The sequence below is a fragment of the Mastacembelus armatus genome, chromosome 14, assembly GCF_900324485.2.
Source record: "Mastacembelus armatus chromosome 14, fMasArm1.2, whole genome shotgun sequence".
Taxonomy (NCBI): Eukaryota; Metazoa; Chordata; class Actinopteri; order Synbranchiformes; family Mastacembelidae; genus Mastacembelus; species Mastacembelus armatus.
The window spans coordinates 6,630,951-6,647,221 of NC_046646.1; the positions used below are offsets into that span (position 1 = coordinate 6,630,951).

The window sequence follows — 16,271 nt, forward strand, 5'->3', positions numbered from 1 at the left end:
TTCACTTGTTGACGTATCAAGTGACAATTTTTATGTGCTACACTGGTTAAAGATTTTGGTTCTAATCTACACCTAAATGTTGAGGGTTGGATATTTGATGCAGTAATGTCAGCCCAAAAAGTTATACCACTGACCTATTTTGCACCCTTGGGAGCAATCTCAATGATGTCATGGTTAGATTTTACCACGACTTTGCACATTATTTTCTGAAATTTGAATAACCAATTATCCTCTAATTGTTCTGTGTCCTCTGAATCATATGATGATTAACTATAGCAACATACTGTGTTAGACATGTTTTAGGTTGATTAATTGGCTGTTTTTTTTTTTTGTTTTTTTTTTTTAGGATTTTGTCTTTACTTACATTATTAAAATGATTTCTTTCTTGGCAAATCAATAAATTCTTATATACAGTGACACCAAAAACAGGCAACTTAGGTTATGCAGAATATTATATTGGCAGTGATGATAAGATATGAAGTTGTGATGTATTCGCACAATAACCACATTTTCACACGCGCTTATGTGGAAGACTTGTAAGGTTTATGGCTCTTTTCTAGTAATCTGTTAAACTTTTCTACATGTCTTTGAAAAATTGTATTTTGTCGGTCATATTTGATCATGCAAAAGATAATATGCATACAAACGGTTCCATTTGCAATGATTTAAAACAGAGAAATGATCAACTGTTTTGATGCAGCTCAAATGCAAAAAGTCACAGAATTTGATTTAAACTCCTAAAATCATTTAACAGGCCAATGTGAGCGTGTATGAGTGTGTTTTCTTGTCCAGCTATGTTATAGCTGGTGTTCTGTGAATAACAAATAGAGCAATAAGAGGTGAATCTCTGGAATACTGGTCTTTTACCCTACCCAAGCATCCCTGTCTGACTGTCTGCAGTCTGGTTGCAACCATGTCTAACCTCTGACCTCTGGGAAACAGTGTGAGCATGAAATTGGGATTCAGTTTCATGCCATATACTTGATGTGGGAAATATACTGTAGGGCAGATATTTAGGGATTTACATGTCATGCCCTGATTTGCTGTGGCAAAGACTGAATTGTTAATAAAAATGTTATAATGCACAGTTGAAAATGTCCTCATGTTTACATTCACTGGCCTGTACACAGACTCTTCTGAATTGGTGTCCACGAAGAGCTCTCCACTCTGTGACATTTCTGGTCCTGCTCCCAAACTGCTGGCTCGATTAAACCCGTGATTACCTGGGCTTCCCCTCACAATGGGAAATGTTTTTGCCTGGAGGAGGAAAGGGAGACTCATTCTGTTGATACATTTAATGTCAAGAAAGGTCACTCTGGGCTTTTATAACTGAGGTGCCTCTACCAGATATACATTTATTGAATGTGACTTGTATAGGTTTCTTGTGGAACACTGTAATGGTGTTTGGTTGTCTGAATTGTGCAACATTAAAAGATTTATTGACTGTCTGGACTCTCTGGTAGAGAGTGTGCGTGTGTGTCTGTGTCTGTATTGTAAATGGTTCTGTCTTCTGGAAACTAAACTTCAAGCCTCTGCCCCGTATTCTTCTGAATATGTTAGATATGTCTGCTTTGAGGCAAAGCTTGTGTCTAGAACATGACATCATATGATCTGTACTATGTAGAGAGACCATGTGTTTATAAGGCCAGTTTCTTTATTTTAATTATTGCCTTTAAATGATATTTAGCCTGATTTAATGTCCTAATTGATTAAGTTTTAATGTGGTGTTAAATCCCAGTGTCAACCCCAGGCCACCCAATATATTGTAATATTAAACACAAATATTTAAATTTAAACTCTTAATAATATTTAATCATTTGGTAGTATATTAAAATAAGGATGTAAAGTAGCAGACATTTAATTAATTGGTAGAGTACTGCTGATACACACATGGGAGCTCCCAGTGTTCACTAAGAATTTTTCTCCATACTGATGATAGCTCAGCCAGTGTCAGTAAACCCAGTGTTGCATTAGTTGTTTCAATGACGACAGTGACAAGTGATTTTTGGCAACTTCAACAGTGGTGACAAGGTCCTTGTGGGACTGGCTGGATGCATTTTCTTAATCAATGTTATGCATTATCACCTCTGGTCCACTTCATTGTGGCTTGTGTGGGTCAGACCAATCTGTAGAATGAAATTGGCTAAATGTTGTCGCCATATTTGTCATTTTTCTTACTTTCATTGTTCCAAATTGAATCTGTGAAATTGGAAAAAAAAAAAAAAAAGAATTAAATAAAAACACTGTGATTCCATTGTAGGGTTACTTCATTTCTGTTTTTCTACTGTGAACATGCAGCCATGTGAAAAAAGTTTATAGAGAAATACAGTATTTAGTGTGAGTCAGTACGTAATTTAATGAAGCATTATAGTGCATAAGCAAAGCAGCTGTGGGCATTTGTGCATTTGTCTTCATCACACTTAATAAAACTAAAATTAGTTTTTTTTCCTTGGATGATTGATGTATTTTTAATGTTAAAGCAGGTAACTGTTCTTAAATGTGTCTGTTGTGTTAGGCCAAATATGAATCTGTTGCTTTTAGGAAGGCAAGGGTCGAGGGGTTGTATGCATATGCACTTCTCCTTGACATGATTAAGGGCTGTATTCTTTTGAAGCTGTCAGGGTTGTGCTTGCAAAGGGTCAGCAGAGAAGCAAATCATCCCTACTACATTTTGTCTCCCTTCTTCCCCTTTTCCGCTGACACTGCACTAAATTGAATAATTTGATGACCCCTCCCCTTCTGTTCAGCTTCTGACTTTTAAAAGGCCAGATGTCTTCTGCATGTCTAACACCTCATTAAGCCCTTGTAGTCTCTGGGATTGTGACATTTTTATTTGTGGACTATAAGATGATGAGGCAGCCATGTTAGTATGGATTTAATACTTTATCACTACAGCAGTGTTTTAATGGATTTGTAATGGAGACTATGTCTACGTCATAACTTCCAGAAACTACTGTAAATGAGACAGTATGAAGTGTTTAGATTATGTCCCATCAGTGGTTGTAAACTAGACAGTTTGTACCACATAAATATTTTGCACTGTAATTTATTCACATCTTACTGTATATTTGGGAAAAGCCACTAACAAGCATTTTTAGACAATGCATTTTCATTTTGACCAAGCTCGCCCAGAGGACCTTTGCATGAGGCGTGGTGGAGGTAGATTGCTGGAGGCCTAGAGGGAGGGGGGGCGAAGGGGTATCTCATGTTGGCTCTTTGTTCTCTAACCCAGTATGTGAGACCCCCCTAATCGGTCACTGTCAGCTACCCTGGGGAGAAGAGTTGTGATAAATACAGAAGGGGATTTGAGAGGACACTTAAGAGGGCTTCTTCATGATTTATATATGACTATAAGGAAAGTGCTGCTGTTAATAAAGGACCTCAGGCCACAAACAGCTTTGTGGTGCTTTTCATATGTAGATATTTCTCTGCTTTGTTTAAGACAGTTGTAGATAACCTCCCTGTTCCCTAACTATAAGAAAGTATGAAAGCATAGCTATAACCTACCTTTTGTCCTGTGAATAATGTGGATATTGCTACCTTTATCAAAATAGTTATGAACAAGCACAGACATGGAAAGGGTTTCAAATAGCACATAAAATCATTTCTGAGCATTCTTTGCAATGCAGTGTAAATCTACAAGAGATGTCGGTGGTAACTGAGTAAAAAAGTCTACAGTACTACAATGTAAGACTACAGTATGTATTGTTTTTTATAAGAGCATATTAATTCTTCAGCTTTTCTTTTGAGGATTTCTCACAGCAGAGCACTTCCCCAAATGTCATTAGAAAACCACTGATGCTGTAGAAAGAGATAGAGTGTCATTGATTTTACCCTAAATTGTAACACTTCACTGATAATGTGAAGTGCTGTGATACTGTCCATTAGTGTCCATTACAGTGGATACTAATGAACCTCACCTGTGCTGGTAATTAAAGCTGTGTTGCATGTGCTGTTTGGGCTCTGGGAGGAGGCTTTCTCCCTTCCATTAGTGCTGGAAGCAGACAAGGCCTGGATTAATTAAGGCACGTTACGAGATTCAGCAGACTGTCTCCAACATGTCAGTCCTTGAGCAACACTGCTATAATGCAGGAATGACCAGAACCAAGATAATTTAAGTAGAATAGTTTACCAGTAAGAGATACATCACATTGCAACAGTCGTTACTCTATTGTAAAATTGTCTTTTGATGTTCAAATATTTTGTTACTGCTGAGCCATGATGCTTTTTTTGGCAATGCAGGCAACAGACCTGCTAAATTTGCAACCATGTAAGTCACTGTTTTGTATTCAGTTACTACTGTGTGTTATCTTTTTTCCATCCAAGACTAGCTAGATTTGTGCTATTTCTGTGGGAACATCAGGAGACCTTTAGCAAATTAAACCAGTGTAAAGGTTTCATTTTTTATTTTTATTTTTTTCAAGAACAAATCCGGTGTGTCTGATTAGTGGTTTGTTGATGCATTGCTTTAGCAGCGCACCCAGTACCGAAGTACAGGCTGAATGGACGTGAAATGATGATGTACACTAGTGGGAATTTCTACCTTTTTCTAACAATACCTCAATTATTATGCCCAACAAAGCTTTAGTAATGGTGAAACATATGTCTCTTTGTGCGCTTACATGTATGTCTGTGTATTTGTCTGCACTCTCCTTAGAGGCTTGTAGTGGGGGATTTCTAGCTGTCAGCTAAAAATGCTGATGTTGGTGTTTCTGTGGGCGCCAGACTGAAGACATTTCCATACGCCTTACAAAGGCTTGCTCTGGATCCCAGACAAAAGGATAATCCGGTGTGTGACCTGATGAATATCTAAGAATTAGCCCCTGAATATCTACTGATATATTCAAATCTTCATTCACAGCTAACTAAAGTCCACTATTTTGTCCAAGTATAATATAGTTCCATTTTATGCCAATTGATCATGCATTTGTATTTTTTCCTACTTTGGTTACCTTCTAGATAAATACTAATGTAAAGACATATTCTTATGTTTGCAGTGTTTTTATAAACTGTTTAAAAGCTCATTTGACCAACTCGCTCATGACAAACAAATGAAAATAAATGCTATTATCTCTTAGGTAGATGAATGACTTGAATATAAATTTGCTGCTAGCTCTAACAAAAGAAGCACCTGAAACTGTACGAAGTGTGTTATATTATAAGGTCTGTCCCGTGTATTCTTGCTCATCCATGTCTTGATTGCACCAAAAGAACAATTATAAATGTCTTGCTTTTGTATTAATTACATTGATTTAAATCCCACCTTGTAGTATATAGTAATTCTTCCTGCATTAGCATCTTTACTGACCAGTTTTGTCATAACCAGTTGTTTCTCACTGCCCCATTTTATATGGTTACCAATAAATTGCTACAAAGAGTAAGAATTCCCAAAAACCCCTAAGACATTTTGATTTAGGCCATCAGAGGCATATAAAACAGCCGCTGACCCAGATAATCAAGACGTACTTCAGCCCCCTCTTTTTGCAAAGCTCAGTGTCAGCTTGTTACTAACAATAAAAATGAGTTGATTTTGGGACAAGTCACTTGTGATGTTTCACTTTAATGTTCCTTGTTTGTTTTACTATTTAACTCCAGTTGTTTTTCATGTCTGATTTTTTTTGTTGTTAATATTAAGATCATTGTATAAGTTGTACAAGTTGTTCCTATTTTCAAGGTCACTAACACACTGTAGGTTGGTGCTGGGGCATCTGCTGTGCTTGCCAAATTTGACAGCCATGGATTAGCAGAGTTTGTCCTTGTGTGAATGTGCTTTTAAGTTTAGGTATTGCCTTTTCATAAGTGGAACCTAAAGCATTGTTGGGTTCAGCTAGATAGATTAGTGTCAGTGTTTTCTATATTGTCAGCTATCACAGTGATACAATACAATACAGTGGTCATACAAAACAATAATGATGAAATTGGAATGCAGATAAGTTCACATTTAGTTACATATTGGTGTTTTCGTGACCTTGCAGGCTGTAGACAGTATCATTATGATAAGCAGTGTCAGCTTGTGTGTATGAGGTGAGTGTGTGTTTGTTTTCTAATCAACCCTCCCTTCAGTTTTTTGCTTGTATGTGCAATTATTGTGGACAGATTCAAAAAGAGCATAGGGAGATGGTTACATTAAACCTGTCTGCCCTGCCCAAGGCTCAGGCTCCCCCTGACAGACGTTTGTGAAGAGACCCCTGCCCTGCTGCTACTGAGTTACATCTGTCTTGCTAACTGAGCCAGGCCCATGTGACAACAGCACTGGTGTGAGAGAGGAGATCTGGCTGAATGCTAATACAGTGGCCTTGAGTAGACCTCACCACCTGCAGCCATTTTCTGTGGCAGAATTGGTTTTAGTTTGTAAGAAGCCAGCATTACCTCATGCCTAAAGAAAAGCCTCTGGTGTATTTCAGTATGATTCCCAGGGAACAATTACAAGACATGGACAGACTCCAAGATGATTAGAATCAGAATGGAGGCAGGCGGACACTGAGTTCACTCTGGCTGGCCTTCCACTGAGGTGATTGATTGGGCTTTATCATCGCTGCTCTGAGAGGGAGCCCAGGACACAGGGACTGACTGACTCCTCTAACAAATGGCAGAATAACTCTCAAGGACACAGAAGTTCATGTGAAAGCTGAGGCTGCAGTACCTCCTTTTAAGAGGTTAAAGGATTTTTTGCCACCAGCCTGCCACTCTATGTTTAGCAAGGCAACTAATTGTGGTATTAATGTTTTTCCAGTACCTCTGAGTTGGAACAATTTCTGCTTAGAGTAGTGTTATGTCGTTAAGTGTAAGTGGTCTGTGCATTATAAAGTCAACTAGATATTACAATTTTTAAAATATTTTTTTCTATCTGTGTAACATAGGACTTAGGACATAGGACTTTGGACTGTAATTTAGTGTCAGTTCTTTATTCCTGTTCTAGGAAATAGGAGGAAATATTGGCATCACCGTTTCCTGATCAGCTCTCCTTTGCTGTACTGTGAGAGCAGTCATTAAGTCTGCTGCTGTGCTAGAAATTGACAAATCAAATTCACATTTGTGCTGCCGCCTCATGTACAAAGCTTTCCGTCTGCATTCAGATCTTCATGTTTAGCCCAGAAGACGTCCTAAAGAAGCGATTTCTGAGTTAGTTGGGAGTTACAGTTACCGTAGGAACTAACTGTTTTATATCTACATTTATATCATAATCACATTAAATACAAGAAATGTCACATTTTTACTTCAAGCACTTGCTTATCCATAACATTGCACAAGAGATAAATCAAAGCAAGACAACTAAGTAGGCAGCATCCATGTGATCCCAGAAAAATTGCAGTGCATCATCAACAAAACAAATTGTGTGTAGTGTGTCTGTCTCCAACTACATCATCTAACAAGGATGAGAAGAGAGGGATTCACATACTGTGTTATAGGGTTAGGGTGTATGTGTTCCATCTATTAACTTGGCTAGTGTCGGGCTGTTGGTGACCTTCTGTTGCCCTAGTCTTTACATTTTGTCCCACACCTGTAGCACTAGTGAGACCACTGTCTGTGGCTTTTTGACCAAATTGATCTGTTGAATCAGTGGTGAATCTGTCAGTGAGACAGATCAGTCACTTTGACTGGGTCAGATTTGATTTCACTCAGTTAGTGTAGTTTATCCTCTTGTTTTCCTCAGCCTCTTACATTCTTCTTTCTCTTACGAGGGCTGACAAATAGTGTCGTTTGCAACTTCTTATCAGATGTACTCTCATTTAGAAATGGCTATGAATTCTCTGTAGTGAGCGAGAGTGGTATAAAAGTGGTAAGCAAACGCTGCTTTGCTTATGGTTCGTATAGCCACAATGTAGGTTTTTCACCTTTGAATACAGACTTTTGCCACCTGCTAGTATGGAGACTTACTCTCATGCTGGTGCTACAAGCTACTTGGCCATTAGCTGTAGTCTATATGTTGTGTTGAAATGCAACTCTTTGGACCGGATTAGGGCAATGTTATGTGAGGCATGAGTCGGCCTTCATTGCTGCTAGTTCTTTAACATCTGCTTGGTGTGTCTCTGCCCTTGTTTGTGGTCCCATATGTGACAGAATGAGTGTGTTTTGCCAGATGTATGCTTTTAGTATGAGTCAGCAGTAGCAGGATGATCCTTCTTCATCCACAGTAACTTTATACAGCTCCTACATTCTGTAGAGTGAACAGTAAAGAGTGAAGCTGACATCAGTTAGTTAGCACTGGATTATAAGTACGCATTGTTTCACTCTTGATGCAGTGTTGGTAACTCCCACCACTACCCATAAAAATTATAGAGATGATTACTCATCTTTCTACTGTATGTAAACACATTGAATGGTTATTACAAAAATGACAACCATAAAATGTTTGTGACATAACTTGTGATAGCTTTAGCAAGCTGCACCCAAAAACAGCATTCAGGTTTAAGGAGAATGTACTTGCTGACCGTGTGCCTGTATTGATTAAAAAAAATATCGTCCATGAAGCTTCTTTTTTGCCTACAGTGACAAACAGTAATCACATCTTTGCTTCGATTGCAAGGTTTTCACTGCTAATTTAAAACAGTATTGGAAACTAAAACGCGCTAAGTTCGAGGAAACTGTAGTGGGTTTGGCCATCACCAAGTAAAGTACAGCAATATTGCTTTTATAGCAGCTATGTCTCCCTCACCTGTCTGAAAATTCTTCCCCTTTGATATAGACGTTTGGGAAGATATTTATATACGTGTGATGGACTGGTGACCTGTCCAGGGTGGACCCCTGCCTTTCACCCAAAGAGAGCTGGGATAGGCTCCAGCAGATCCCTGTGACCCTAAATAGGAATAAATGGGTACAGATAATGGATGGATGGATTTTTATACCTCCTACTTTTACAGTTTTAACAGATTTTTTTAAAAAATTATTTTCTTCACTATGTGAGATGTTAATCATTTCAATCAAAATATTGTGTCTGCTGTTTGTATGGTCTTAAACTGAAACCATATGCTTTTTCTGGCACTATTTTGTAACTGACTACTGACTGTATATTCAGACGTCCAATGTCACTATCACAACAGTACTGGAAAATGAACACACAGAAGACTCAGCTGCTGATCTAGTAAACAGCTGGTCATTAGTGTTGACTTAAATAACAGGTACAGGAGCATGATCTCTTCAGGGAGCCGTAAAATTGCCCATCATCTGCGGTTACCAAGACAACATAATCTCACTAGATGACATGATTTCTATGTCCGGATATGTAATAGTTAGTCTTTATGCTGTTACAGAAGTGTCACTGCAGCAGATGACAATTTCTGGTTAATAATGAGGTCCCAAGAGCATAACTGATGGAACACATTTGAACAGTGGTATTTCAGCCATCTGTGTGCTTTAGTCATGCTAAGATACTCTGACAGAGAAAAACACTTTCCTTATTCCTTTCTTTATCAGATGTGGGTAAGGACTGTAACTTTGGCATCATATATAAGCAGCCAAGGTCAGTGTAAGTGACTGTGTGTATGTGTTTTACTGTGAGGACAAATCCTCCCCTCACCTCCAACTTATCTGTCCGTTCTGTCTGCCCATCTGCTCTCACTGCAGCCATTGCATTCACATGTGCCAGGTCTACTCTCCCTCTGATCCTGAGGACTTATCCATATCAGAGTGGCATTAAATGAAGGACCAGTATGAGTTTTCCAATAATGATTGCCACATTGACTGTCAGTCAAATTAACTGCTGCTTATTAGTGCACCACTCGGGAGGATTACACAATTAAACTACTAAAAAACTCAAAGTGTGTAGAATCTTTCGGGAAAAGTTGGATGCCTTCTCTTACCTCTTTGTTTTTAAACAAACAACTGCCCTTAATCCAAGACCCGAAGCATGAGACCAAGCCAGGGCACGCAGCTAAAAGAGCCCTGAAATAGCTATGGGACATTTCACCTAATGTTCTCTAGAGGGATGAATAAAAACTGGACTTGAACTCAAACCAAAGTCTATTAAAATTCCTGAAATCACAGTTAATTCTTGTTCTTCTCTAGACAGTTCTAAAAGCATTGTGGCACATTGGAGAAAGAACCTAAATTAATCAGTGTGTAATTGCTGTCATAACTATAATTTCTGGCTTCCCTGGTTGTACAAAATATTGAGGACAGATTTGTATCAGGTGTGTAAGTGACATGTAAATTTAAGAGTATGTTCTTGCCCTCTTGTGCTGTCTCCTCCTCTGCTTACAACACAATGTGAGACAGCTCTCCTTCCTCTTATGCTGACTGAGTTAGTGCTGAATAATGGGTGTTCTGTGCCTGATTGAGTTGGTTTAATGAAAAGCCTTTTCAGTGGACTGTCATCAGCCACCATTAGCTAGCTCTGTGTAAACATTGGCTGAGAGCAGAGGAAGGCTTTTCTGTAACTCAGAGATGGTGTGTGGTTTAAGCAGTTTTGCTGAAAAAAATCCAAATTTTACTCAAACACTACATAACATTGATACTCTTGCATGCCCTGGTGTTTAAAAAAAAAAAAAAGCCGGTAAACGCCACAGCTGTTTTTGTTGCGCTTTTTTTCAGAATGGCACGGACTATGGGTTCCTGGTGCGTCAGAACTCAGAACTCTTGCGAGCCCTCGATGAGCTGGAGAAGACTTGCACCACACTGAGGGAGGAGAATGGCCTGTTGGTAAGATTGTTTCAATTAGGTGCAGTTTCACTTGTTCTTGTCTTTTATTCAGTTCATAAATAGATAATTGCTAATGTGTTGATCTTTCCACACATATTTTCTGAATTTCCACTGACACTGGCAGATGATAGAAAACCAGGAAGTATGTTATAGACTGCCTCTTAACCTTCCTGAATAATTGTTTGTATGACTTCCTTTGTTTTTCATTGCTATATTGGTATTTGCTGCAGGAATTGTCTGCTGATGATGTTTGTTTCCCTTATGTTTAGCGGAAGAGCAGCGCCCCAGAGACTGAAGAGAAGGTCAGGAGGTTGAGGAGAAAGAATACAGAGCTGGCTGTTCTTGCTAAGAGGCTGGAAGAGAGAGCGCGAAAACTGCAGGAGGCCAACCTCAGAGTGGTATGACGCACAAATAAAAAACTTAACATTTTCGCAAGACCCAAATGCAGAGTGAGTCTTTTTCAGGCAGCACTACCACCAAATCGCCACATCACAGCAATGTTTGGTAGTGAGTTAAATGAAATAGATGAGCATGTGACGATTGGGATCCCTGCTAAAAAATTGTAGCACCTCACTGGATAGCTGAATGCATCACTAGAATGGCTGCTAGAGCACAGTTTTAATTCAAAGTCCAAGACATCTGTTTTTCAAAAGAGATGTGACAAAGAATGAACACAAAGCAATCTAAAGTTTATAGTGCATTGTCTTGTAAGAGAAGTGTAATGAAAAGTTGCATGTCTGTATCTTTCTTTAAAAGTTTGTCTAGCGTGGACTGAACAGTAGTATTTCACTACTTTACAGATGTTTGCTTATAACACTGCCGTTTGTCTGATGCTACAGTATGTGTACCAGTACCATTGTTTTTTTTTATTCTTCATCCCCTCAGTTTGAACTAATGCAAACTGTCGCTAACAGTGTATTCCAGACTTCTTTGTAATCCTTTCTGTTGATGAATAAATATTAACTTTTTATCTTGCACAGGTGAATTCTCCATCACTGATGAGACCTGGGTCTGTTGAACATTACAAGAGGGCATTTGCCCGTCAGCGAGCACGTGACCTCGCTCAACATGCCGATGTACTGCTGTCTAAGGACAAAGAGATAGCTGCCCTACAGCAGGAGTGCAGAGAGCTGGAGGCTCAGCTTGGTACTGCTAAGGTAGTCATAACAAAGTAACTTGTTCACTTACCCAGCATTGACCTGCAAACTGTTTTAGACTCATTGTTGACTGAAAGCCTGATCAAGTTTTGACCAATTGTCATTTTTCCTACATGTTTTGCTCCATTGTGCCACATAACCCTACTGATTATTCCTGCACAAGCTCATTATGTAACAAGCTCGCTCCCTGCTGGACAACATGGGTACTACTTATCTCCACTCCCTCCTAAGCCCATATTACAAAGGCAGCACCACTGCCGATGTCTAGATGACAGTGCAGGAATTGGTCACTTTCCCAAGTGCCTGTTTTTAATTACTGATCCAGTGACTATCAGTTAATTTGGCTGAATGCGAGCAACTGTTGTGTTTAATAATGCCCTGTGCATTTATGGAGTGGAAATGTCAGTTTCCTATTCAACCTAAATACATTTTCACCGTGCCATAATGATGACAAGGAGGCATCCTTAAATGTCTTAGTCAAAATGTGTTTGAACATGTAAATATATCATCCAAATCAATCCAGTAGATTTTGAAGAACCAAAATCAATTTCACTGCATTTAGGCCTTTATTGTTGTATGTTTACATTGATAGGGAGTTATTAAACACTATTTTATAGAGTTTCAGTTAGAAACTGCAAGAAAAATATTCACTGCTGGATCACAGAAATAAATAATAATTTTGTCATTAGGGATGCTAAACTTTATGTGACTAAATTTAAAATAACAATAATGATAATGTCAACTGAGGACATCATTTTCTTATGGGTGTCTTTGATGCATGTGTATATATGTTTGTGTAGGGCTCTGCTGTTCCATCTGGCAGAGTGGAAATTGAGAAGCTTCTCAGGGAGTCTCAGAGGGAGGTGCTTCGGCTCCAGAGGCAACTGTCTGTCACGTCATCTAGACCACAGCACAACCATTGTCCCGACCCTGGTGGCCCAGAGAAGTGTGGGGAAACTGAGAAGAATGAGGGGGTGGAGAAGGTAAGTCACCCTCAAGTACACAGCACAACTCTATGCTGACCCCTGTTGGTATAACATGGCTAATCAAACTGATGGCATTTAAAGAACTGTAATTTTTAGACCATAGAACAAAAATGCAATGAATAAGCAAATTCCATGATTGTTGCTCTGCCGTAATGATTATGGTTTGCTTGATATGGTAAAATTTTTCTGAAACCCAGTGTATGTTTATGTTGGCATGGATGCTGTTTTGCAGTGTTATATAATGAGTTGTCGTTGGACCCGATACTAATCTGCCACAAGCCATAATGAGATGATTCCCTGTCTTGAACTTGGGCCTGATCAAAGATACCAAAGTCACACGCTCTGATCCTCTCTGCATTTAATACTAATCTCCTCTGTATTCAAATCTTAGAAATAGTGCAGCAGTGAAGTGATGCTCAGAGATATCAGCCACTGTACAAAAACGTTCCCACACATAAATATATGTATGGATTGCATTATGCAGAATCAGTATTATTTGTAACTGTAAAATTTTCTTTAGCCACACCAGTAACCATCTGTAAAAGAGGACAATATAGTTATTAGATTAGAATTAGAATGAGCTTTATTGCCAAGTGAGTGTGCACACACACACACACAAGGAATTTGTTTTGGTACAGGGGGGGGGGGGGGGGGGGGTACTCCAGTGCAAACAGACATAAATACAAATGCTACAAAGGGTCAAACAGTAAACATAAATGCTACAGAAATGCTACAAAAAAACTAAAAGACTAAGAGAAAAATGCACAGATAACCTGAGAAACAGGATGAAAGGGGAACTAAATATAAAATATAGTTTCCCCTTGTATCACCATGAGAAGTGCAGTTTTGATGTTTACATTTCTTTAAAAGCATATATTTTAATTTTTTTTCCTGTAAATTCCTCCACTGCCTGAGAAGTAAAGTAAAAGAAGTAAAATTATCTGCCTGCAGAGCTCAAATGAGAATGCCGACTGTGGTAATCTCTCATTTGTGGAACGCACACATGCACTCCCAATAACACACGCACACCAGAAAGGGGCCATGTTGTGTGAACTCTAATCCCCTCTAACAACAGAATGGTACAGTCCAGTAATCCGCTCTCTGTTGCTGTGGCAGCGGTGAGAGGGTTTCGGGTGGTAGGTAAGACTTGAGCGGCAGTAAAGACTTCTCTATCTCTGGATAACTAGCAGGCCAAGGAAAGCCTTGACGTTGCCACAGATCACACAAAAGGGGGTAGGTCATGCCATGCATTTTGTTGTTTCTGTGTGTCGTCTCTGTGTCTAACCTCAAATGTGTCTGCTTGCATGTAAGAATGAAGTGTGCAGGAGTCAAAGTTGAGACTTGACACAGAAAACTAATCAATGTCATGATCGGTCACAAATGAGGATAGCATTTACTCAAGCCAGTGCATGTTGCATTTGTGTTAGATATTAAAACCACCAGTTTATGCTGAAAGATTATTAGTATGGTACGTGCCTCATATTAGTAGTACAATATGACTTGCAGGTAAGGCGATTTTTCTTTTAGGTCTCATAGCTGTTGTTTTTTAATATTCATTTCAGTAAATCCTGTGGTAAATCCCACCCTTGTCTGTGATGGGACTACCACTTTCTACAAATTAGAAAGATGGGACATCCATGAGGCCTAGTCAAGGACAGCCTGTCAGAAACCTGGTTTTGTAACAGTCATATTTTGGAGCCTCCGACGTAGAATTTATGCAGGCCGACTTAGTGAAAGGGTTGTAGAGTGTTTGATTGGTGGACATCGATATGCTTTATATTAAAAAGAAAATCAAGGGCCATGCCAATCCATTAAGGTGCTTTTAAAAGAAGTGATCCAGTTACCCGTTTCAGTAGTCTGCAGGGATTACACCAATGTGCTTAGGGCATTCAGGGCCTGCTGAATGGGATCTGACCCTGCTTTAGTATTCATGGGCCCAGAGTGTACTTGATCCTTTAGTATACATGAACCACATTGGTGTGAAGTGCATACAGTGGCACCTCAATATGCAAGTAGAGGTGAGTTTCTAAACTAGGAACTTGACTGGTAAAAACACATACAGCACCATCTGCTGTGGGGTCCATGTGAGGGTTCTCTGTTGTCACATTATGACCTATTGTTCTCTCTGTTATAACCCAGACAAGCCAAAATAAAGCAATGCTTTATTTTTTATGCTTCCATAACATATAATCTATAAAATCTTAAGGGAAAATCTGTACTGAATTAGAACAGCACAGGAATTTAAGCAGTGGGCAAAATTTTCACTCAATCTGGAACCGTTCCTCAAGGCCAAATGTACATCATCATACATCTATATAATAGCCAAAACTCATATGTATATATGTGTATATACTCCTGTGAATTTAATCCAGCTTGTAAACTTAACGTACTGTACATGTTCACTAATAAACTAGTGCCACTTAAGTTTAAAGATGTTTTTTTTAAAGTTTCATTCCTATATTAAATGAAACACATTTGCAAGCCAGCAAATTTAGTATCCCAGCTCCTAATTTAACAATAATCTGTAGAACATTTTGTGTTAGCTGAAGTTGATGATAAATTATTTGCAGTGTTGTATGGACCCTGCACATATTTACGCCAACCTCTCCTGTCGACTAATTCCCATTCATGATTTCATTTATCTACAGTATGTGTAAGTGTGCCTGACTGCTCTGTGCTACTGACTGAGCACAAATTGCATTAATTATACTATATAAGTATAAATAATAAAATATTAGCAGAAACATCTAAGTATTTATCACACTTTGAGTTTGGTGGAATTTAATAATTAACTTTTAAAGTATGCTATCACTATATTATAATTCAAATAGATACAAATCATTGCATCTTTGAATTTGGTCATTTGGAGGGCTGCAATAGACGAGTAGTTGTGGGGATGCTCCATGTGTGATGTTCAGGTGTGGCTACCGTCACAGGTCTCTCTCATTTGTCTTCTCCTGTTTTCTGTTCGCCTCTCCTTGATCTACTGTTGAATAAAGGCAAAAATGCTTATAAAATAAAATAAATAATTTGACCTTTTACCCTCTCACTAATCCAACAGCATGACATTGATAGAAGATAGATAGATAGAAGATATTTAAAAAGACTAACATGGATGCAATAAAGCAGCAAAGTATATATCAGTGCATTATTTTGTAAAAGCTTTAAAGAATCCATTCCAAACATAAACAATATGCTATTTGATAAATTACAGCTGTTTACATTTTATCCTTAAACTATGTTCCCTTACATGAGACTATATTAGAAATATTATCCAAATGTTAAAATGATTCAACACATAATAAATCTACTTTAACACATATAGTACAGTTTAGACTATGATGCCTGTGTGTATGTGTACATACATGTAGCAGGTCACTATTTGGGGCCACTGTCAATGCAATTGTTTCCCCATATACTGGATGACTTATCTAATTTAAAAGTGCTTTTTATATATACTAGATTGTTAACTCTCATAGTTATATTTTGG

At 38.5% G+C, this 16,271-nt stretch overlaps 1 protein-coding gene across 8 annotated transcripts in view; it reads left to right on the top strand.

Moving 5' to 3' along the window:
- tspoap1 (TSPO associated protein 1) overlaps positions 1-16,271 on the top strand; it is a 62,675-nt gene that overhangs the window by 15,593 nt on the left and 30,811 nt on the right. For 7 of the 8 annotated variants that reach the window (XM_026327883.1, XM_026327884.1, XM_026327888.1 and 4 more), the window contains exons 3-6: positions 10,531-10,638; positions 10,908-11,036; positions 11,619-11,795; positions 12,596-12,778. In XM_026327883.1, the coding sequence (XP_026183668.1) occupies positions 10,531-10,638; positions 10,908-11,036; positions 11,619-11,795; positions 12,596-12,778 (597 nt within the window). Of the gene's footprint in view, positions 1-10,286; positions 10,387-10,530; positions 10,639-10,907; positions 11,037-11,618; positions 11,796-12,595; positions 12,779-16,271 lie in introns of those variants that run through there. The other variant, XM_026327891.1, reaches the window with a different exon arrangement.